The 25,670-nt window shown below is 41.2% G+C and overlaps 1 protein-coding gene across 4 annotated transcripts in view; it reads right to left on the bottom strand.

The window, feature by feature from the left end:
• LOC121375505 (nucleolar protein 4-like) overlaps positions 1–24,773 on the bottom strand; it is a 44,012-nt gene extending 19,239 nt beyond the window's left edge. For 2 of the 4 annotated variants that reach the window (XM_041502987.1, XM_041502990.1), the window contains exons 1-2: positions 24,006–24,771; positions 16,893–16,989 (exon numbers count right to left, since the gene is read on the bottom strand). In XM_041502987.1, coding sequence (XP_041358921.1) covers positions 16,893–16,989; positions 24,006–24,047 — 139 coding nt within the window. In that variant the 5' untranslated portion in view covers positions 24,048–24,771. Of the gene's footprint in view, positions 1–16,892; positions 16,990–22,864; positions 23,093–24,005 lie in introns of those variants that run through there. The other 2 variants (XM_041502988.1, XM_041502989.1) reach the window with 2 other exon arrangements.
• Positions 24,774–25,670: the final 897 nt, after the last annotated feature.

Genomic DNA, 25,670 nt, shown 5'->3' with positions numbered 1-25,670 from the left:
GTATACGGTACACCAGCCCTGGCATGAGGCAAATCCAAAGCAGATTTGGCAGCAAAATCTGCCTTTTCATTACCCATGATACTAACATGGCTGGGCACCCAACAAAATACAATATGTTCATTGGCAATGGATAAAAAGACACACTTTCGTATCACCATTCCAATCAAAGGATGGTCCAGCTTCATATTGCGTAAAGCTTGGAGACACGAAAGTGAATAAGTAAAAATAATAAATTTGGATGCAGTCGAATCTTTGATTTCTTCTAAGGCTTTAATGACTGTCCAAATTTCAGCACTAAATATTAATGCTGAGTCAGGCAGTCTCATGAAAATGATTGTGTCTGATGGAAAAACTGTAGCACAAGCCATATAATTCCCATCCCGTGATCCATCTGTATAAACAGGAATGTAATCACGGTACTTGTCTTGAATTTCCATGAACAATTGTTTATATACCACAGCATCTGTACGATCTTTCTTCAGATGCTCAAGATCAAACACAATGTTAGGTGGTGTAAAACACCAAGGTGGTAAAACAAAATATGAAGGAATTTGCAAAGTGTCAGTTAATTCAATGTTGGAATGCGACAAAAACCGCTGAATGCGAAGACCAAATGTACGAATAGCATTTGGCCTTACATCAAACAACTTCATATGTTTGTTGTCAAACACCGCATCATGTGTTGGATGTGTTGGTAATGATCTAATCTTGGTTGGGTTTTATTAAATTTTTTTTTATTTTTTTATCCCACTGCCCCCTTTCCTCTCTCCTTTGAATTCCATCTCATTTCTTCCTGATCTGGCAACTCCTCCTATCTTTCAACTGTTTTCGCTGTCCACCTCCACATCCCAGTCCTTGTCTCTCCAACCGCGACATGTGTTTGTCTCTTGTGGCTATATGTGCCACACACCTGCCATTCCCCCATCAGCTTTTAGCTGTGGGCTTAGTCTGACCACTTCGGGGACTGTTCAGTAGTTACTTCTGGCATTGTTAAGAGGCACTTGTAACCACCTACTATGCACCTCTACTACCGGTATCTTGGTAGCATACTGCAGAGAAAGCTTTGCACGTCTAGCACCCAAACAAGGTTCGTGTGCATCAACGTACAAGCTCTCTACAGGAGATGTTCGAAATGCACCAAGACAAAGCCTAAGTCCCTGTATTTTGTGTGGTGAGTCTCAAATTGCTGACGATGTATGTGTGAAGTGGAATGTTGTACGATTACATAGCCTTTTGGAGTTGCAGCTAGTAGATCGATTTAAAAAGAAATGACCATAAAACATTTATTAAAAACTGCTGCAGTCAACACTACAAAAGAAATGATTATTTTTATTTCTGGAAAATAAAATGCGTTGGTGTCTACAATTCGTCTCTCTAATATAACAATGTCTTCTGCCTTGTATTCTCGTCCTCGCTGTTACAAAACAAATTTACCGACAATTAATTACCTATTGTATATCTGCAGGCCTCGCCGTGAAAACAAACTGAGGGGAGTAATTACTTGCTCGCCTAATAGATAATGGGGAGACCTTTAAGATATTACCACTTTGAGCATTGGCATTTAATTCCTTTGTAGCAATTGTTTTAAAGTAGGGGCTAAAAGTTATTTCCCTTGAACTAGTTTCGGGGCAGTGTTGGGGAGCCAGAGTGATGCTCCCTTGAACAGCGAGGTTTGTGTCTATGTACCTCCCAGTTCAGGGATAACCAGCTTTGACTAACCTCTTGTTTTTGTTCTCAACTGTGAACAGCTACAGAGATGGGAGGGTTCTAAAAGAACGACAAAACCCAAGTAGACGAGGGACGTCAATAACAACGTACAATAAAACAAAAGACAAGAACAAAATACAGTAAGCAACTGATTCAGTTGGTTTTTTTAGTAAACTATTTACTCCGTCAGTACACGGTGGAGCGTGAAGCGAGCTCCCAGCCTGTTTCATCCTCTTTATCGCTGGCTCTATTGTCAGCAGAACCTCTTGTGAGCTTTACGTCAGCCTCTCGTCGACATCCTCAAGACAACACTCTCCGCCGACTTGGACACCGCGGCATCGTGTTTGGACGTTGCCAGGTAACCCGCCCGGGAACACCTCTGTCCGTACCCGGCTTATCTAAGCAGATTCTGTTTACCAAAGTGAGGACAATGAACACGGCTTCCATCATCTCATCCTCTCTTGTACCAAGCCCCTCTGTTGTCATGGCAACTGATGAATGCTTCTGCGAAGGTGCGTTCGCCAGAGGACAATTCCTAACCGTCACCCCCATTAAAGCTACCTTCTTTGGACGAGAGTTAAAAGCCCGCTGGTCTCCCATCAAGCGTATTCATTCGACCGAGGCACCTGTATAAAATTTTAAATACTTGATAATTTTCCTTGGAGAACAATATCGATTGGGCTTTAGTTTGGAAAACGGGGATAATTGGCCAAGTTATGAATACTCTTTAGAAACACGGAGCAAAGAAGCCGGCTCGCTGGCTGTCCAGGTAGAGAGTTATCGATCCGCGAGAGAGGGAGACGCGGGCGACACGTCACAAAGGTGTATGTTCACCTTACACGAGCGCTTTGTGGGCGACATGAATACCGGAATCATCGGAGGAATTCTCACAGTATCCACACACCACGCACAATCTCACCAACATATGTCGCAGAGTATTACTAGTACAACACGCAACATCTCACGCACATCTGTCACAAAGTGTATCACTAGTATAACACGCAATATCTCACGCACATCTGTCACAAAGTGTATTACTAGTACAACACGCAATATCTCACGCACATCCGTCACAAAGTGTATTACTAGTACAACACGCAATATCTCACGCATATCTGTCACAAAGTGTATTACTAGTACAACACGCAATATCTCACGCACATATGTCACATCAAGTTTGTAAATCACTCTCATGCAAGACCCAGTAAATCACGTTCATATCTCACGCAAGTAAATTCACAGCAATACAAGCACACATACCCCCTCCACCCACGCCTCCCCCCAACACACACGCATTCACACAGATGCATACACTACGGTGTAACCGATACATTCAACAATAACAAAATGTCACGCTGTTACTTAAACCACCATATGGTTATTATAAACATCACTGAAACGACGAACACAATTCACTATTAGGTATCCAGCCCACGCACCCACACACCCCTAAAGCAAACATAACAAAACATAAAATAGTGACACACACCCATAGCACACACCAAAGAATCCACAATATATAATACAGTAAAACATAGACGAGCACCCATTTCCAATATAATTAGTTCATTACAGAAACTAAAACTTTGTCATCAAAACAAAACCAGTGGCTGAGGATACACATCTTGGATAGTTAATTTTGGACGCTGAAGGAAAAGAAAAACTTTTAAGGTTTCGTGATCGTAGCAGAAGTCAATCGATTGTACTCGATCAGAAGAAAACCGACCACAGTTTGACCTTCCAGTCAGAGTTACAGGGGAGGAAAGAGAAGAAGAAAAACGCTTTGACAACACTGAGAAGGCTGATCTGTGGGTTGCACGGTCCAAAGATGAATAATTGACGAGAGAACGTTTTGCTGGGTTTGCGGTGAGGACGATGTTCCCATGGTGAACGAGGATCGTGAACCGCGGACGGTGACTACACCGCCATGAATAAAGCAGACGGTGAGACGGGAGCCGGCGTATTGATCGGCTACAGGAGGAGCAATCCGAAACCCGCTACAGTGCTCTGTCACGGCGTGGAGGGCCGCTCACTACATAATTTATGAAACAGTTATCTCTGGCTCAACCGTGGGGTGATCAATGGTTACAACAGACGGTAGCACAGCAATCACGGAGATGCAAGCAGGAGAAAAACACTTGTGACATATTTTCTGTATTTCACTTTGTAGTATTTTTGCAGAAAAGACGACAGTGTACTTAGTGTATTGCTTCCCTCTACACACACCCAACACGTACACACAAAGTTGTGTAGGTTCATTTTTTTCTAAAGTGGGACTACGTTATTTCAATTAATATTTCATAAATATTGAAAATATATTTTAAAGTGTTAAAATGAGCCTGTACTCAAAAAGAAATCTCGTTCTCCAAGGCAAAAAGCCACATTCCTTTTCGTGATTTTGTCAAATTAACAGCACAGACAGTTTATTAGAACTTCGATCAGAAATAAGGAAAAAAGATGATTTACTCGACAGAGAAATCAAAGCAATGCATGAGACCTAAGCCGGTTTACCTGGTGGAGAGCTGGCGCCGACGCGAGACCAGCCGTAATGGAGGGGAATTGACCGGTACTCGGCGCGAGGTAATTACACACATCTCACGAAAGTCATTTGTCTCAACATCTTCATGATGCGCCTCCTGACAGTCGCATGCTACAAACACCGACTTGCATGCTCGGCGTGTCCCGAGGGAAGAAACCAAAGAAGGGCCACACGTAGCGGATGGACAAGCGCGCCTTTCTGGAGACACGCAGCCACAGTGGACGGAAGAAACGCACTTCCTGCAGTTCTAGATACCAGACGTCTTTAGTTCCAGCCCAGACTAAGGTAGAGTCACGTCGTCTGATTCAACCCATAGTTCAGTAGATGCATTGTCGCTACACGATGACACACGTGTACGTCTGTTTAAGTAAGACCTCAAAGACACCAACTGAAGGCGGTTCTAGGTAAATGTCGAACACTTACTGACTGGGTAGAAAGACACTAACTGAAGGCGGTTCTAGGTAAATGTTGAACACTTACTGACCAGGTAGAAATATACCAACAGAAGGCGGTTCTAGGTAAATGTCGAACACTTACTGACCGGGTACCGGGTAGAAAGACACCAACTGAATGCAGTTCTAGGTAAATGTCGGACACTCACTAACCGGGTAGAAAGACACCAACTGAAGGCGGTTCTAGGTAAATGTTGAACACTTACTGACCGGGTAGAAAGACACCAACTGAAGGCGGTTCTAGGTAAATGTCGAACACTTACTGACCGGGTACTGGGTAGAAAGACACCAACAGAAGGTGGTTCTAGGTAAATGTTGGACACTTACTGACCGGGTACTGGGTAGAAAGACACCAAGTGAAGGTGGTTCTAGGTAAATGTTGAAGACTTACTGACCGGGTACTGGTTAGAAAGACACCAACTGAAGGGGGTTCTAGGTAAATGTCGAACACTTACTGACCGAGTAGAAAGACACCAACTGAAGGCGGTTCTAGGTAAATGTCGAACACTTACTGACTGGGTAGAAAGACACTAACTGAAGGCGGTTCTAGGTAAATGTTGAACACTTACTGACCAGGTAGAAAGATACCAACAGAAGGCGGTTCTAGGTAATGTCGAACACTCACTGACCGGGTACCGGGTAGAAAGACTCCAACTGAAGGTGGTTCTAGGTAAATGTTGAACACTTACTGACCAGGTAGAAAGACACCAACTGAAGGCGGTTCTAGGTAAATGTTGAACACTTACTGACCAGGTAAAAAGACACCAACAGAAGGCGGTTCTACGTAAATGTCGAACACTTGCTGACAGGGTAGAAAGACACCAACAGAAGGCGTTCTAGGTAATAAATGTTGAACACTTGCTGACAGGGTAGAAAGACACCAACAGAAGGCGTTCTAGGTAATAAATGTTGAACACTTGCTGACAGGGTAGAAAGACACCAACAGAAGGCGTTCTAGGTAATAAATGTCGAACACTTGCTGACAGGGTAGAAAGACACCAACAGAAGGCGTTCTAGGTAATAAATGTTGAACACTTACTGACTGTGTAGAAAGACACCAACTGAAGGTGGTTCTAGGTAAATGTCGAACACTTACTGACCAGGTAGAAAGACACCAACTGAAGGTGGTTCTAGGTAAATGTCGAAGACTTACTGACCGGGTACCGGGTAGAAAGACACCAACTGAAGGCGGTTCTAGGTAAATGTCGAAGACTCACTGACCGGGTACCGGGTAGAAAGACACCAACTGAAGGCGGTTCTAGGTAAATGTTGGACACTTACTGACCGGGTACCAGGTAGAAAGACACCAACTGAAGGCGGTTCTAGGTAAATGTTGGACACTTACTGACCGGGTACCGGGTAGAAAGACACCAACTGAAGGCGGTTCTAGGTAAATGTTGGACACTTACTGACCGGGTACCGGGTAGAAATACACCAACTGAAGGTGGTTCTAGGTAAATGTTGGACACTTACTGACCGGGTACCGGGTAGAAATACACCAACTGAAGGCGGTTCTAGGTAAATGTCGAACACTTACTGACTGGGTACCGGGTAGAAATACACTTGTTCCAGTCCACAGTGTCAGTCTTATACAAATATTAACCATATTTCAGCTTCAGCCCAAACAGAACTATTTTGTGAGGCCGAACTTAACTCCAATCGTAAGGTTTTCCCATCTTGCATTACAGCCCACTCAAACCTCAGTAGACCGCCAAATATGCATTTTCTCTTAATAGTCTGGGTCCCACACAGAAAAAAACTGCATATTTTGAAGATTTTATGAAACTATCAGGGCTTGAGGGTAACATATGTGGCTTCAATCTCAGAAGGGGTGCCCACTCATCCGGGCACTACTTTCAAGATGGCCACCGTTTTTCGGGGTGCGAACACTAAAAATTATAGAAATAACCGATTTCAATTATCTTAGTGTCGATTCATATGTTTTTGACAACTCTAAAACTGAATATTGAGATTGTAATTTCTAAAATCAAACATGGCGACCCGTACGGCCATTTTCCAAGATGGCTGCCATTCTTTTTGAATATTTTTATAATTAACCGATTTTCACAATCTTGGTGTCGATTTATATGTTTTTGACCATAGTAAGACAGATTATGAGGTTTAAAATTTGGAAAATTGAATATTTTGATCAGTAACGGCCACTTTCCAAGGTGGCCACTGTGTTCCATGAAAGTGAAATTGGGCTTAGTTGTCGGAGGTAATCTCTGGTGTCAGCCTACATATTTACTCCGAACATTCACCTTGGCAGTGGCAAAGAAGAGTGCATTTGAGTTGAGCTTTTCTGCAGGAGCAAGCCCTCGAACATCCCTTCGTGCATCTGCACTTGACTAACTCTTGACAAGATTTGCATGGTTCATCTAAAGTGGACCACTTAGGCTCCCAGTGACTATCAATTTTCTGTCATCCCCATTCCTTCGGACATGGGTATGTTGGTTCAGCTTCGCGCGACTACCCCCAAACATGGCCACTTTGAAACGCTGCACGTAGGGTATGCTGTCGTAATGCTTCCTTCGTTGGAGGTAGACTTTCGAGTCGTTTGTTCCCAATGGTGAACTGTTCTTTTTGGAGCATGTTGACCTCTGTTTGTTCAGTGCTAGATGAGTACATCAGCAAGTGAAGCGCTCTAAGTTCCTAAATACATCATCAGGTAACGAACGTAACACAGTAGATATACTGGTGAATTCCGACGTAACTGCTGGGAAAGCCTTACAAGTTTGCCAGGCTGTTTTCTTCCCTCTGCCAACAAAGGCAGACACAGTGTCACACCCACTATACGCGTGGAAGCCAGGAAGAGCTGAGCACATTTCGATACCAATTTCACCAGCAATTCTATGTACAGGAATATTTCTATAGTTCTTGCCTGTTTCGAATAACAACCACAGTTTTCGTAGTCCTATAGCATATAACTTGTTGAAGCTAGCTAAAGCAAGCACTAACACATCCATATCTACTGTCCGAATGCTTATCTTGGTTATTCCGTTTGTTACCATATCTGTTAGATGTACGAATATCCTGGTATCTGCCTCTTCATGCTTTATGGTGGGTGGAAGGGTTGATGCAGATGCTGACTGGTGTACACTGTTGTGGACATTGGATACAACTACCCATTATTTCAACGGTCAACGATGCAAGTAAGTCAAATAACTGTTTGTTGTCTGAATTTCTGAGGAAATCCTTCCAACTTCTGGGCAGTGTACCTGATAAGCGGACAACCATCTTCACCCCTGTACCCCGTTTCTGACGCGTGTGCTCTTTCAAGCTATCTTTTACGTATGCATCCCAAACAACTTCAAGACGGGTAGCATTAACTGGTGTGACTTGTTTGGTGAGATGAGGAGCAAACGTGTTCGAATAGTACTGGTCAAATGTTTTCAGTTCTTTTCCGGCTTGCAAGATGTTAACGAGTGCAGCTCCGTCAATGATCAAACCATCACATGTGACACGGTTGCTTGCTGTGTTGTCAGCATTGTCTGGCACAGTTTCCAACAGTCCGAGCAGGTCAGCTTTCTGCCCGAGATAGAGAGATCACCATCTGCAGACAAGGCAGAAGGAAATGGTTGATTTTCACACTGAAAGAATGTATCTAGATCTAGCTGACGGTTCTGGCTGACGATGAACAATCTGGAGAACAACTCTACATCCAATTTAAGGATACGGACATGTCCATCGGCCTTTGTGCGACGCTTCTTCTTACTAGCAAATAGTGGTAGATTTGTCCGAGTAATTGCTGCATCCAGTGGCTCTGATGTCCGAACAAATCTTTCTTCTCGAAACTTGTTGTAACATTACAGTCCAGTTGATTCCGCTCCGTTCATCTTTTCCATGATGTCAGCTTGAACGATGACCTTTGAGTCTAAGACGAATAGCTCTGAACTGTCATCACTGAATGGGTTACCAAACTCGTTTAATGAATCCCGCACAGATTGAACTTTCTTCAAGAACTTCGTTTGAAAGGGTCGATACTGCTCATGGTGTTTCGGATTTACAGGAGCAGAGTTCTTGTTGAGATCAACCTCGAATTCGTTGATAAGTTCACTCAGTAATTTGACCAACTATATTCCATCTACGTAAGGCATCATTGTCTTCAGCAAGTCTGATAGCACCTCCATCACTTGACAACAGCGTTATTTTGCTCATGGGCTTGATCAATTCCAATCGCCGACAATGGCCTGTGAGTTTTACAGATAGCAAAGTCTCCGGTGATGAGTTTTACAGATAGTAAAGTCTCCGTTGAGAAATCTTCGGTAGATGGCAGGTGCAGTAGTTTCGAGTTCGACAAGGTCTTTCACATGTACCGAAAGCCAACGCGAGTAGTTTGGGTGGTCCATTACGAAAAACCATGGTAGCATCTTCTTCAGTGAAGTGAGGTACAAACCAAAGTTGCGTTGACGAATCGAGCGGACAAATGTGAAGAGAAGCTTCAAGAGCTGAAATGATATGAGCTAATACTTGAACGGTGGATGCTGTTTAGCTTCTTCCGAACACCAATCTTCAAATGCAACTTGTTCGCCGTTTTCTTCGAACAAAAACAATATAGTTTGACACCAGAATCATTCAGTCTCAGTAGGTATTCAAGTTCCCCCAAAATAACAGCCATTTTGGAAAGTGGCCGTTACTGATCACAATATTCGATTTTCCAAATTTTAAACTTCATAATCTGTTTTACTATGGTCAAAAACATATAAATCGACACCAAATTTGTTAATTATTAAACAAAATTTAAATAATGGCGGCCATCTTGGAAAATGGGTCGCCATGTTGGATTTTCGAAAATTACAAACCCAATATTCAGTTTTAGAGTTGACAAAAACATATAAATCGACACAAAATCATTGAAATCGGTTATTTCTATCATTTTTAGTGTTCGCACCTTGAAAAACGGTGGCCATTTTGAAAAATGGCGGCCATCTTAAAAATAGTGCCCGGATGAGTGGGCACCCCTTCTGAGATTGAAGCCATATATGCTACCTTCAATCCCTGAAAGTTTCATAAAATCTTCATAATATGCAGTTTTCTTATGAAAATTGGTATCTGGGAGCCGGACTATAAGCTTAAACACTGTGGGTGTAACAGATCCTCACAGAGTTACTACTTCTGAAGTCGGAGAGTTAAACAGGATATTTCACTCAATGAGCTCTTTCTTGTGTAGGTTCACATTTGTTAGAGTCCCCTGCGCGTGCTGTAACCTCACCGTGGTGCAGGGGTGTAACATTCTCTTTGAGAATGGCCAATACAGCACAAATTGAAGTTTAGAATAAAATTCAGTGTCCGTAAAATTCTGTGATATTTGTATTTGTATTTTTGCACAGTTCTTTACACTGTTTTTGTTTAAACCTTGAATTTTTATATTGATGTTGATCATCACTTTATTTATTTATTTGCATTACCATAGTCTGACACCCAATAGCCGATGTATTTTTCGTGCTGGGGTGTCGTTAAACATTCATTCATTCATTCATTCATTCATTTGTTAGAGCAGTCCTTGGAGTGGCAGTCCTCCTATCGGCGAAACAACTGGCAGTGATTGATGGTAGCAAGCACAACATTAGAACTTCCTTTTGACTCGGTCTTGTACTCAGATACTAACGTTTTCATCTTGGAATTTCTTCACATTTTTCACACAAAATAAACTGGCTAAAATCCTTTCGACATAGTTTTATTTATGAACCTCATTAAAAGTTTAAAAGTTGTGTTACAGTTTAACTAATAACTGCCCAATAACTGTTTATATGTTGCTAATTAGATGTGAAATAAAACATATTACTTTGCCTTGTATGATGGTTTATAAATACCTGAATGCCTGAATGAAGACCTGATAACTTTATGAATCGTTTATGAACACCTCAGAACTGTGCGAGTCGTGTAATAGTTTGCATGTGTTCCATAAAGTCAGACCGATGTATTTTTCGTGCTGAGGTGTCGTTAAACATAAATTCATTCATTCATTCATTTATTCATTCATTCATTCATTCATTCCATAAAGGCAGTAGACAGGCGGAAGACATTTTGAAAAATAACTACTGTGTATAATAAACAGAATCGTTCATGTTTTAGCCAAATCTAATTTATATTTTGTCTCGTGGAGTCTCTATTTACATATCACGGTCCTCACACCGGCGCACCACCTGTGACATAATTGCATATAAATCTTCTTCTTTTAAGAAAGCAACACGAAATCCCCACAAGAAAACCCAAACAACATCCTCTCGTTAATTTGACCTACTATATTTGGGATCATATTAGGATTATTGGTAGAATTTGAGTGTACTTTCGAGTCATCCCAGATATTGAGTCCCAGACGTCCGATGTACTGGCGCTGCCATTAAGCATCCTACATCCTCCCACGGTCGACACAGGTGTACTGCGTTCTCCCTCTGTGACAATGCGATAGATAATTTCTCGCCAGGTAAGAAAAAACGGACAAATTGCGATCGATTATCGACGGTGGTGGCGCTTTCTTTGCACGAAAATACAATAAGTTATTATGCGAGGTGTTTTCCACGTCGAGCGTTCTTTGTGGGCGCAGTTCACGGAGACTTGATAACAAATATAGTGACACCTGTGTACAGGCGAACTGCCACGGCAAGGTGGATGTATTCAGCCAACACGCGAGTCCAGGTATTAAGATTAGCGTGTAACATCCTGCAGATACCAGATTCACTGTTTTCACAATTGTGTAGCCTTTATTTTTTTACTGCACATTCAACATTTAAAGACTAACAAAATAAATACATAAATAGTTTAGCTACTGACATAAGTCCAAGCCTGTCCTACGATGTTTAGGTTGTGACAAAAGTATAAATGGTTTGTGTGACATGAAATTATTATAATTATTTTGTGAAAATTGATAATTGTATTATGTAAACTATGAATTGTATTTTGTGACAAGTGGAGATTGTATGGTATAACAAGTAGAAATTGTATTGTATTGTATTGTAAGTGGAAACCGTACTGTATGATACGTGGAAATTGTATTGTATTGTATTGTAAGTGGAAACCGTACTGTATGATACGTGGACATTGTATTGTATTGTATTGTAAGTGGAAACCGTACTGTATGATACGTGGACATTGTATTGTATTGTATTGTAAGTGGAAACCGTACTGTATGATACGTGGAAATTGTATTGTGCGGCAAGGGCGGGACGTAGCCCAGTGGTAAAGCGCTCGCTCGATGCGCGGTCGGTCTTAGATCGATTCCCGTCGGTGGGCCCATTGAGCTATTTCTCGTCCCAGCCAGTGCACCACGACTGGTATATCAAAGGCCGTGGAATGTACTACCCTGTCTGTCATATAAAAGATCTCTTGCTGCTATTCAAAAAGAGCAGCCCATGAAGTGGCAACAGCGGGTTTCCTATCAATATATGTATGGTCCTTAATCATACGTCTGACACCATGTAACCGTTTAACAAAATGTGTTCAGTGTGTCGTTAAATAAAACATTTCTTTCTTTGTATTGTGTGGCAAGTAGAAAATTGTATTGTCTGACAAGCGGATATGAAGACAATAGTAAGCTGTTTGGCAGCAAGTCGGTGACACCATGTGACACCAAGTGCGACTGCACAGTGACAACATTGTGAACTGTATCCGTCTTCTATAACTAGCACACGATACAATTGTGTTATGTGATAAATTATTGTACTGTGTACGAAACACATTACACTGTGTAATGAATTAATTGCACTGTATGACAGAAGCTCATGTAGTAAACTTAAATAACCTTTTAGATATCAAAAACCAAATGTCACTATTTTTAAACCACCTTGATATTTTCAAAATTACAGCCAAAGGTTGGCATCTTATTTAATTATGTTACCAAAGATTTCTATATTCATGTACATAATTTATGGTTTTAAGTTTATTTGTTATAAATAAAAAATCTTTTTTAAAAATATTAATGTGATAGCATTTTTAATATTTCTAACGTATCTCATAACTCCATGGGAGTGGCTTGTGAACTTTTCTAGATTGCTGTATTATATTACTATTATCATTAAACTGTTTTAAAGGGACATTCCCGAGTTTGCTGCAATTTGTAAGATGTTATCAACTAACAGAGACTTTTTAACGATTGTAATTACATATCAAATACACTTCTCTGCATAAAATATCAATAGCTGTATATTAAACGTGTTTCCAATATTTGTACTAGGTTAAATTTCATTTTATTTCCTAAAATATCTTTTTCGTACGTACGACATTATTTGAAGACAAAAATCCTGTTTTGGTTTTTACAAATATTAAAACGACCAGAAACACATTGAATATACAGATACTGATACTATTACAATGCAGCAAACTCAGGAATGTCCTTTTAATCGGTACATAAGGTCAGACTTTAAAACAAAAACTGTCTGCCTGCCTAACTTCATTTTTTAATCATTATTCGACGTTGAAGTCCATAAACTGTGCAGAGAATAAAGTTAATCTTGCTCGTAATACTTCGTACTTTAGTCTGATTTCTGTAGAACCGAGATTGGCTTAACTTAAAGGAAGGACAGACCCTAGTTTCAACCCGTGAAAATTAACACTAAGTTTAGTTAATCTACAAACCTGTAACACATTTAGATAAAGTTACAATTGAGTAAAACATGAGTCTGTGACTTTGAAATGGTAAAATACCCTCTAAAATAGACTAAAACTCGACTCTATAACTGTTACTTCTCAGACGCACGTGCGTTTTTTAAAATATGAGAAAAGCATTTTGTGATATTAAAAACACCAGAATGACCAAAAACACTTCGAATGTACGGAAATTGATAATCTAAACCATAAAATATAAGTAAAGTATGAGTTGTTCTTGATGATTAACACAGAACTTATTTTACACTTTCTATGTGATACTGACTTTTATTGTAAATTTTAAATATTATCTAACTGTGTTATTTATATTTTTGCATAGTTCTTTACACTGTGTTTTAGTTTCACTGTTGAATTTTTATATTGCTGTTGATCATAAAAAAAATGTTTTTTCCATTTACCATAGTTTGACACCCAATAGCCGATGTATGTTTCGTGCTGGGGTGTCGTTAAACATCTATTCATTTATTCATTCATTTGATGATTAACACTGAAGATGACTTTTCTAAAGACAGGGCAACACGAACCATGGATAATTAGTTGGAATAGAAACTAAACTAAACCGTCCACCAACAGTGCTGGAGAGAGATGGCCAGAATGTCGGTGAGCACGGCCATGACCTCAGGAGAATTATTCTCCACTGACTGTATCGTTAATGTTATTCATGTTGTTTCCTTATTAGTATTTAAAACCGCTAGAGCACATCGATTTATTAGTATTTAACACCGCTAGAGCACATCGATTTATTCATCATCAGCGATTGGATGTCAAACATTGGATAATTGTCACTCGCGGTTTCTTGTGGAAACCCGCTACATTTTGCCATAAGCAGCAAGGGATCTTTTATATGCAGTATCCCACAGACAGAGTACTACACACACAACATGGCATAGGCCTACTGGCTGGACCGAGAAATAGCCCAATGGACCTACAAAGAGTACGATGTGGATATGAAGCATTAGTCAGCCATTTTAAGTTATAACATCCGAATGTGTATGTATGTATGTACGTTCTGACGGATGGAGGGACGACGTATGTATGTATCTATGCATGTCTGTATGTACATACGTACGTTTGTGGATGGGTGTTTATTCAAATGAGCTCTGTCCGATACTAGTTTTGATTTAGTTAATAGTCAGAGTGGCAGTCCTCTGGCGCTGCAGGAAGGATGACTAATCCAGTAAAGGATCTCCTCGAGTGGCTGTCCTCCTATAGACGAGGCACTGGATACATTCATGGAATCAATATCACTATTTTACCAAATACCCACTGGACTCTGCATCGTGCAGAGATACGGTCTTGATCACGGATACGGGTTTTGTTGTTCTCATTGTATGTATGTATGAATTAATGAACGCACGTATTAACATGTTTATGTGTGTACGGACGACAGATATATGCATTACTGTATTTAAATATATGTATGCTATACGGACGGACGGACGGACGGACGGACGGCTGGGTGGATGTGTGTAAGTGACAATATGATGGTCGATGAACCTTAACCCGACTTGAGCCAACAGCTGAGCGGCGGCACGGCTGGACGGACAATGTCATTCTTCTAGCTCGCTTTATGTGTCGAACGCCACTCAAAAAGAAAAAGAAACAAAACCCACGAAAACATGAAGAAGGGAAAATCAATAAGCGTGTGCTAAATGAACGAAACTGAAACCCCTATCGGCAATAATGGAATATTAAAAATATTTCATTTCACTGCATCCGTTGTATGGAAAAGGGTCATTTGGTGTCCCCATGGTTACCCTTTATCCCCGGCGCGAGGGCCGCACGTGCCCCTTGTACCTGGGAGTGAAAGAAAGAGAGGAGGAACACATGTCGCTAATTGTGGGACAGGTGCGCGCGGGGTCACGGAAACAACGCCATCTGGTGGACAGGTCAATTTTTTACTATGTGTCGATTTATGGTGGCCGCGTCCCGTGCCCCATTGTTAACGAGTTGGCGGAGACGTGAAGGGTCGTTGATACACTTATTGTTAGATAAGCCCCGCACCACCCGTATGGGCAGCTACAAAGCAGGGGGGAGTAGGGGTATTGTAATGAAGCCTAAAACACATAGTAGCCAAGTGTTGGTTTCTTCTTTAATGGAAAGAAAAACCCGAACCTCTCGACCCCAGATGACAATCAGTGTTTAAAAGGTGTTTTAACACAATACCGTAAAGATTATAATCGGCGCCTTCTCAAAGTTCAATAGAGTAATTTAGGTAAATAATTTATTACGTTTTACTTGTGTGTCATCAACAATCTTGACCAGTGAGAAATAATGTTTTTGTCGACGTTTTTTTTTAAAAATAGTAACTATACTCTGGAATAAAAATAAAGTGTCTGTCTCAATCAGTGAATTTTCTCGACCTTTTGTTGATATATTATTAATATCATCAGGAGAAGAATTGCAGCATATAACTATAGTCTTCAAACTGAAATTGTATCGAGATCCATTTAAAGCGAGGGAAATACATATAACAGGTAATAGAAGCAGGCGCGGATCCAAGGGGAGGGAGCTGGGAGTACGTACCCGTCGTCCAAACGTCAAAGTGCCCCCAAAATACAGTGTTAAATGGATTAATAAAATAAACTCGTTTCTTTGTAGCCGGGGGTGACAGTGTACTATCTTGGTAGGCTGGGAGGTTTCGAGTAAGATTACTCATGTTCAAGTACGCTGTTCTAGACACACACGTCAGCTATCTGGACTCTGTCAAGTACATGGGTCAATGGTAGTGGTGAGAGAGGCTGTGTAGTGTGTGTGTGTGTGTGTGTGTGTGTGTGTGTGTGTGTGTCTGTGCGCGTCTCTGTGTGTGTGTCTTTGTCTGTGTGTATGTGTGTCTGTGTGTATGTCTGTGTCTGTGTGCGTTGTGTGTGTCTCTGTGTGCGCGTCTGTGTGTGTGTAATTGTGTGTGCGTGTCTGTGTGTGTCTGTGTGCGTGTGTGTGTATGTCTGTGTGTCTGTGTTGTGTGTCTTTGTGTGCGTGTCTGTGTGTGTCTCTCTGTGTGCGTGTCTATGTGTGTATGTGTGTGTGTGTCTCTCTCTCTCTCTCTCTCTCTGTTTATGCCTGTGTCTCTCTGTGTATGTGTGTGTGTGTGTCTGTGTGTGTATGTGTGTGTGTGTGTGTGTGTGTGTGTGTGATATGTTATCCTGCCACTGTTGTTTGATGTCATGCTGTCATCACTCGTCCATTCAGAACAGACTAACGATTGGTCAAGGTCGTCTTCTGTTCGTCCTTCTCAACATCGCAAATCTCTTAGAGCAACAATAGTGAACCTTGAATGTGATAATGATAACAATAATCATATCCCACTAAAACGTTAAACTTGTTTATTTAACGACACCACCAGAGCACATTGATTTATTAAGCATCGGTTTTTGGATCACATGCCACTAAAACCAATGGGACAAGACCCATGAAGTATGGACCAATCTGTGCATATATGAAGCCTGACGTCATCGACTATAAATAACACGACTCGACAGTGTTAACGTCATGTTAATGGTCTTACCTCTAGCCGTCCGAGTCGTGACGTCATCGACTATATATAGCACCACAACACCGATGTGACAAAGTGATGACTGTAAATGACTTACCTTTACCGACGTCACTGGCCTGACCGCTGGGTGTGGCTCTAGCCGGGGACGGGGACTGATCTCGACTCATCTCACTTTCAGCACTGGACATGCTCTCCTACAACAAACAAACAAATAAATAAATAAATAATAATACACGTGTCGCATTTTGTCTTCCCAATCGAAATTGTATCTCTGCACCAGGCCGAGCCAAAGAAAGATTTGGCTAAATCGTGAATGCTATCACGATTCAATGTCATGTGTCTATGAGTGCAATGCAGCTCACAGAACGTATTTAAATGTATTTAATAATTCAAACGTGCATCTACCACCAAGGAGCATCAACGAATGGATGGATGGATGGATGGATGGATGGATGGATGAATGAATGTTTAACGAGACCATAGTACACAAAATGCATCGACTATTGGATGAAAAAAGATCTATGATTCAACATGTTCCAATCCCTTTCCATTTTAAGCAGATCGTTGTATGCCTCTGGTTGACCCATCACCCCCTCACCATCCACCTGTCCCCGCACCATCCTCCTGTCCTCTCACCATCCACCTGTCCCCTCACCATCCACCTGTCCCCTCACCATCCCAAAAACATCTGAGACTAGTTTCAACAACTTATCTACGAACACTGTCTTGCACACAGATACAATGTTTGTTATATTCACGGTTTTCTTTCTCTTGGGGTTTTTTAATTTTCCAACAACCAGTGTTTTTATTGTTTGTATTGTAAGAACTACTGACCAATAATGCAAGAACAAAGTTTGCAGTAGTAGTAGTAGCGATGGTGGTGGTGGCAGTAGTAGTGTTAGTAGTGTTAGTAGTAGTAGTAGTAGTAGTAGTAGTAGTAGTAGTAGTAGTAGTAGTAGTAGTAGTATAGTAGTAGTAGTGGTGGTGGTGGTGGTAGCAGCAGCTACTATATCAACCAAAAGGCATATTCATCCAATCAGTTAAAACTATAATCACTGTGCGAACTTTGACCTTTCTGATAGTATTAATATTGATTGCTAATTTTGGTCAACCGTTCTAGCTTGCGGTTACAACGAATTACACGTGTAGGCCTACTTTGTACAAATAAAATATCACGTCATTTAAAATCAAACTAACTAAATCGCTTTCATTTATTAAATTGAAAGTTTAATTGTACCCATCACAAAGCTTTCCAAGTCATTTGGCGATTACCCGTTATCATAAAGTTACCTTTATGTTAAGTGGTGTCGTTGACCAAAACACACTGTAACCTTCAAATTAACTATACAACGATACATAGCCACGTGGGGGCCACAATATCGAAGTTTCCTCTGAACACGACAATCCCACACTAACACGTCGACAGTGTCCATCAAAGTCTGCTTTAATCAAAGTATAAACTGATTTATAGACTCAACAAAGATTGTACAAAGAAAAGATGAGAAGCTACGGCTAATTGGTTCCCGGAAATGAAGCTAGAATTCGTCATATTACATACAGTTAAAATGATTTAGTTCATTCGATTTAGCTGGATTTTTATATTTTCTGTATTCAAAATTAGCCAATTTATATACCACATTTATGTATGTATGTATGTATGTATGTATGTATGTATGCATACATGCACAAACGCACCGAATACTTGCATACATGAATGCATACATTCATTCATACATACATACATCAATACATATACTAGTATGTCATACATGACATACATACATAATAGCATAGTAAACACAAATGAACACATATACGTATAGACGTAAATGACTGATGTACATGTGTACGTAATACATCTACAACAACAATAATTACACGTGTAGCAATGAGCTATGGTAAAAACATAAGACTGTCACAAACGACAAGGCCTAAAACAGATATAAGCTTTGTCGTCTGCAACATGCCTGCGGGATTTAATATCTGGCGAGTAGCAATTATTTCACAAGCGGGTAATTTGCGTGCCTGCCGTGGTTTCCCTGACCTTTGACCTTTAATGATGTGTCACCACACTTTCGGATCATTTAGAGTATGTAGCAAATACGCCATGCTTGTATTAATATGTATAAAGGACGGAACAAACGAATGTTTAACATATAGTTGGTATTGCAGTGAGGTCCGTAGCCTGAACTATCTGGCTTCAGAAGCTCTCCAACACGTCATTCATATACATTGTATATATAATTTGTTAACCCCTCGACCAAGGGACGAACATGCAGCCCATCATAGCTGAGCAATAGCGTTCCCATAATCTGAAGTGTTTAAAGTAATTCCCATGTACAACTGATAGAATAAAATCTCATGAAATTTTGAAACTTATTAAATTGATGATGAGAACTACCAGTCTGTTGGGTGTACTTGTGAATTGTCTTCCCATCAACAGAACCAGAGTTCCCTCTTGTGAAGTAGCTTACTTCTCTGAAGGTTAGCACATAGCTTGCCTCGTGATTTCGTCTAGATAAATAGGTTAGCTCTCCATTCGCCTTTTCCTTGGCTATTTAGACCTACTTTGTTTTGTGACAATTCGCCATTTCGCTAGGTAACACGTATGTTTGGCACTTCATTAAATGGAGGAGATTTTTTTTAAATTATTATTTTATGTTTAAAAAGTCAGAAATAAGATCCACTTTTTCGATAATACAAAAGAAAAAGCTTTAATACAAGTTTTCTAAAGTGAAAATCCACCTCACCGCCAGAGAGTCATAGAAGTGAACAATCTAGAATGTCGCAGACACGCTGTGTTGGAGAGACAATATGTTTAAATAGTACTGACCAGCACATTTTTACAAACACATGTCCGTAGCATGGCCTGTTTGTGCTGTTCATGACACAGAGCACACGGTAGAGGTGCTGAGATCAAAGGATCGAAGCCCCTCGCTGGATCATTATCTTTTGGGGTTTTCCCGTCCCAACCAATCATCCATAATTTGTTATTTGTTATATAAAAGGCCGTGGTATGTGCTATCCTGTCTGCAGGAAAGAAGGAAATGTTTTATTTAACGACGCACTCAACACATTTTATTTACGGTTATATGGCGTCGGACGTCTTTAAGAAAGTGCATATAAAAAATTCCTTGCTACTAAAGGGAAAATATAGTGGATTTTCTGTAATCATGAAGACGTCAGAATTACCCTGTGTTGGACATTCAGTTGCCGATGATTAATTAATCAAACTGGTCAAGTGGTGTCAAAAAAAAAAAAAAAAATCTTCAAACTTATTTTAATGAAAAAACCCTATAAAGACCATAGTGAGAAGGTTTCTTTGTGTGGTACTTACAGCTAGAAATCTATAAACACGAAGTTGTGAGGTTTGTGTGATATTGATGAGTAGAAACCTATAAACACGAAGTAGTGCAAAGGGGGTATGAACAATCTGCGGGGGGGGGGGGGGGGGGGGGTAGGGGATGGCAGTAAAGTTAATTTTAAAAACGTAATTTAGGATATTCTCTGTTTAGACAAAAAGGGACATTAAATTTGTAATCGATAAAAGAGCACACATTTTAAGGGGGGTTGCTCCCATAGCCCACAAGATATGCCCTGTTCAGCACGAAACATGCTTTGTTGTGAGATGACGTGTTTATAAACATGACTGCAGAGCTAGAAATTAGAGGTGAGGTTATTTTGTTAAATTATATTTGGTCAGGAAGCTATGAACACACTGCTGACAGAGATCCCAGTGCTACTCAGTTGACGACTTTCCGCTAGAGACGCACCGCTGCCACCACTCCAACAGATCGGTGGCCTGACTCGGGATGGGGGAGGGGGGGGGGGGGGTCAGCTAGTGACGCACCGCTGCCACCACTCCAACAGATCGGTGGCCTGACTCGGGATGGGGAGGGGAGTCAGCTAGAGACGCACCACTGCCACCACTCCAACAGATCGGTGGCCTGACTCGGGGGGGGGGGGGGGGGGGGGGGGGGGGTCAGCTAGAGACGCACCTCTGCCACCACTCCAACAGATCGGTGGCCTGACTCGGGATGGGGGGGTGGGGGTGGGGGTTCAGCTAAAGACGCACCGCTGCCACCACTCCAACAGATCGGTGAGTGAGGTCAAGTCTCCCATGGACAATCTAACTCAGATCTTTTAAATGTTCTGTAATTTCGGTACATCACATCCTCACCAACATCAATACCTGACAATCATATTCGGCCTCCAGCTCCAGCAAATTAAATTAGGATCGAGTCATCATTTGTAGCGGGACTCTCCCCTGTCTGATCACTAACCTGGCGCCAAGCACGGCTCAGGTGTGTGACAGGTGCGACGTAGGTAAAGCCGGTGCCGATCAATAGGAAGGCGAGACCGGCTCATACATACGTACCTCGTGGCTCGGGGTCCGCGGAACAAAGAGATGAGACTGCGATGCCCGACTATCGATTGATCGTTGCCGTGTCGCGGCCTGCACACGTCGACTTACCTGGCAGGTACTCACAGTTAGTTATGTCGGCTAATTCACTCTCGTGCCGCATCACCGCCTAGCGCCAGGCAGATGTGGCGAACTTTGATAAATGATCTCCGTGTATCACCCGACAACTCAGTTCTAACCACTACCCGCAGAACTAGTGTCACCTCTAAATATTACCTGGAGATTTCAGTCTAAATATTACCTACATAACTCATGTCAAATACCATCTCCTATATTACCACGAACATTCATTCTAAATATTACCTGAATAAATCATTTTAAATATCATCTCGAAATATTACTTCGAGAATTCACTCAAAATATTACCTGAATAACTCATTTCAAATACCATCTCAAAATATTACCTGAATAACTCATTTCAAATACCATCTCAAAATATTACCTGGAGAATTCATTCTAAATATTACCTCAATAACACAGTTTACATATTATCTAAATAACTTATTCTAATATTACATGGGTAACTTATCTAAATATGACCTGAATAACTAATTCTAATACTATCTGAATAACTCATTCTGATATTACATGGGTAACTTATCTAAATATTACCTGAATAACTCACTAATTCTAATACATAGATTTACCTGATACACTAATTCTAATAATAGATTGATAACTCATCTACATAGTATCTTAATAATGTTTCTAACATTACCTGGATAAATGATCCTAAATATCACCAGGTTAACTTACTTATAGAGTTAATCATATTCGTTACCTTTATACTCAACTTATATGTTTATTACCTGGAACTTTACATCTACAATTAGTTAAATATTAAGTTAATAATTAACTACGTATTACCTTTGTATCTACTCTATATATCTATATTACCCTTAAAAATAATTAGTGTATATGGGTTTATTATCTTTAGAATTACCCACATCATTTGACTACTCTCTAGATATTACATTTATAATTAACTATATTTAATATATTTAGAAATAACTATATTACCTTTGAAATTATCTTCAAATACGTGTTACCATCAAAATTAGTGTTTAATATTACCTTTACCATCAAGTGAAAAAAAATAAAAAAATATTATCTTTAGAATTAACCATCATGTATTATTTAATAAAGTGTTGGTGAAAATGATGTTTATGACCATTAGAGCTTGTTTGTGACTTCATACAGACAAATGTTCGGTCATATGGTGGCAAATGACTTTAAAAGAAACGTTTTAGATGCTACTGCCTGATGGAATGAATACCGTCACGATCACCTGCTAATCTGTAGCCATGTTTTTACATCTGAAATATCTAAAACCAGCTTCCTGTTGACGCACGACACTTACCCTATAGTAAAATCATCAGACCGTAAAGAAACCCATCACAGGAAACGAATACGTGTACAACATGATCAATAAAACTAAAACGCATTACATTTTTCTAGAGAATAAAAAAATAATAATAACATTAAAAAAAACATTTAAAACTAATTACTTTCCTGAGATTGCTTCTGACTACCAACAAACATCGCCGGATAAAACTGTTTTCGTGTGAACAATAAAAACTACACGAAAGGTTTCGATATCGATCCGTGCACGACAGTGCATTCTACTGAAACACTGGCGTACTTACCTGTTGTCATCACAAACTTGGAATTTCTTTCTACAGGTGTAACTTCGCGGTGCACTGCGTAAGTAGTCTCTTTCGACCAGCAGTCGGCTACGTCTGACTAACGTGTTGAAGTATTGAAACTACGTCTGTCGTAACGGGACTTGGAGAAAACGGAGCGACTGGCAAATGTTAGCCCGTTAATTTTCGGAGCTGAATCGCAACAGCTGGGCCGTGTGCCAGTGGAGTGGAGGTTGTGTTCCGCGATGAACACCCAGGGCCGAGAGAGGTTCACGTTATCGATCCACCACTGCCTTTGTCATGCGCGCAGACATGGCTACGTGATTCACCTATTCCGATGGCGATAGACTCCGGGTCTGCCCCAAACCAGAGGGGATAAGTTTATACTCCTAAAAGCCTCCGCGTTCGGTAAACCTGTGTCGTTAGAGCGGGACGGCCTCGGCGCGGCTTTGCCGTAAGACGATTTCAACATTAACATCACCTACATCCCGGTCTGACGGGACACTTCAAAGAAAGCCGCGACATTAAACATAGGACAAGATACATAAGAAGTTTTCCTCTCAAGCGATGTGTGGACTATTACGTACAAAACGAGTTGTGATTAGTCTCAAAACTAAAACAACAGTTGAAAAGCGATACCTGTGTCTGTTGATGTCTCTCTTGCTTTCTCCGTCTCTCTCGCCCGTGTGTATGTAGAGAAGTGTGTACGATTGAGGACACAGGTGTAGCTGACAGAGGTCTTGTCTTCTGCCCGCTACCAGGAGACTGGCTCCTGCACTCGATAACTCACCTTTATTACCTCCCCAGATTGGCTCTTCCTGCCTCGCGCTTCTTTCAATTAATGCTACCTGAAGCTAATTCCATCCACACGCGTGGCCAATCTCGAAATCGAACAACGCAGTCTTACCGAGGATCCAACAATCTGATCGGCTTTCCTCTCCTGCTTAATCAATGCAGCGCGCCGTGCCAGCTTTATTTCCCTTGCCCATCCGCCATTTGCCCTGGCCCTTGTCACCAGTATATACAAGTCTACCTAGTCGCGGGATTGAACACCGATAGAAATTCAATACAAACAGCGGAACTCGAAAAGGTTTACGAATAAACGAAATGAAACAAAAATCAATAAAAGTAATTCATACAATACCTGTGCTTTCACTTTGGTCTGGCGTGCCGATTTTTTAGGCATCTCGTGATCCTTGTTTTACAAAGAAGAAAAAAGTTTTTTGTTCCAAGTGGTAACACTTTCATGTGATTAAACTAAACTGTTCTAGGAAACAAACAGACAGAGAATGTCAGCGCTGTGGATGGTGTGTGTTCCTCCACTAAGAACCAGTTCGCTGGAGTCAGGCGGTGATTCGAGTCGAATTCGAGTCATACATTATTTAAGCACGACGTGACTGTAACTTCACCGCTGTCAGCGCGGTGTATACACGCTGCCGAATGTTGTTGCTCCTCTGCCCGTGTCAGACTGAACCGCCAAGTGAGTGGTAGAGAGACAGAAGTACTACTCGATTGTCTGAACCGCCATACGGTGAAGCACCCCAACTCAGACCTCCAGTGTTGCCGGCAATAATGGACGAAGCGAGCGGGAAGAAGACAAGGGGCGCATACAGGGGTGCGAGCAGACACTCTCGCCCTCATAGATTAATGACGTTTTCCTGTCAATAACTGCCCCAGGGGTTCACAGAGGCATCCCACTTATCGATTCGCTCGCGACTGGCACGTGCCAGTGATCATTACAAATGACTTGCCTGGTCCTCCTGTGCATATGTTCCCGCGACAAGAGAGTCATTCTGCGGTACACGGAACAATGCCGGTCAGACGAGTCTGGTTGTTCTTGACACACCCGGCTAGCACTGGGTAAATAACTGAATTATTTATCTCTCCAAATACACTCTATACATCACACAGGACGACCATGAAAACTTACTAGAAACAAGGTGGATGTTTTGAGTTGGTGTTGTTTTTTTAATATAGTTTTTAGGTTGTTTTTTTGTTGTTTTTTTGTCTCTCTTTTTGTCTCTCTTTTTTTGTTTTGTTTTGTTTGTCCTTTTGTTTTGCTATCTGAAACAGAGGTTAATGATTTTAAAAAGGAAAACAAAAGCTGGGGTGTTTGAATGACTGCTGAAATGGGGTGAGTCATTGTTTCGTGTGGACCACCTGTGACGCCCTTAAGAGTGCGACTCGAGTGTTGTTACGTTTTGTCTGATTAAACGAGAAACACGCAAAGAGGGGGAAACAGCGGCTGATATTAACACGTCGTGGGCGAGGTCAGCCATGACGACACGACGACACAAAGCGAATACCTGGAGCGACGTCCACACGGGGTCACGTCGCTTCACTCACACAGACACAAGCTTCAACTTTTGATAAGCGAAAGAAACGAAATGCTATTTCCCTCAGTAACCGTTTGAGTTCCCCACTAAACAGCTACTGTCCGGCGGTTACTGTCCGGAGGCTACTGTCAGGCGGCTAACAGTTTAATATTTTAACCTTTCTGTTGTGCTTCTATATCTAATTAAGTTTTATACCTGCCGTCCTCGGCACGTCCACCTCAACTATGGACAGTTGATTAGTGAGGACTGGGATTAATGGTTAGTGAGGATAGGGGTTAATGGTTAGTGGTCAGTGATGACTGGGGTTAATGGTTAGTGAGGACAGGGCTTAATGTTAGTGGTTAGTGAGGACAGTGGTTAATGGTTAGTGAGGACAGTGGTTAATGGTTAGTGATTAGTGAGGACAGGGTTTAATGGTTAGTGGTTAGTGAGGACAGGGCTTAATGGTTAGTGAGGACGGGTTAGTGGTTAGT

The sequence above is a fragment of the Gigantopelta aegis genome, chromosome 6, assembly GCF_016097555.1.
Source record: "Gigantopelta aegis isolate Gae_Host chromosome 6, Gae_host_genome, whole genome shotgun sequence".
In the NCBI taxonomy this organism is placed as follows: Eukaryota; Metazoa; Mollusca; class Gastropoda; order Neomphalida; family Peltospiridae; genus Gigantopelta; species Gigantopelta aegis.
Note: the sequence above shows the minus strand (reverse complement) of the source record. Positions and strands in the feature narration are given on the sequence as shown.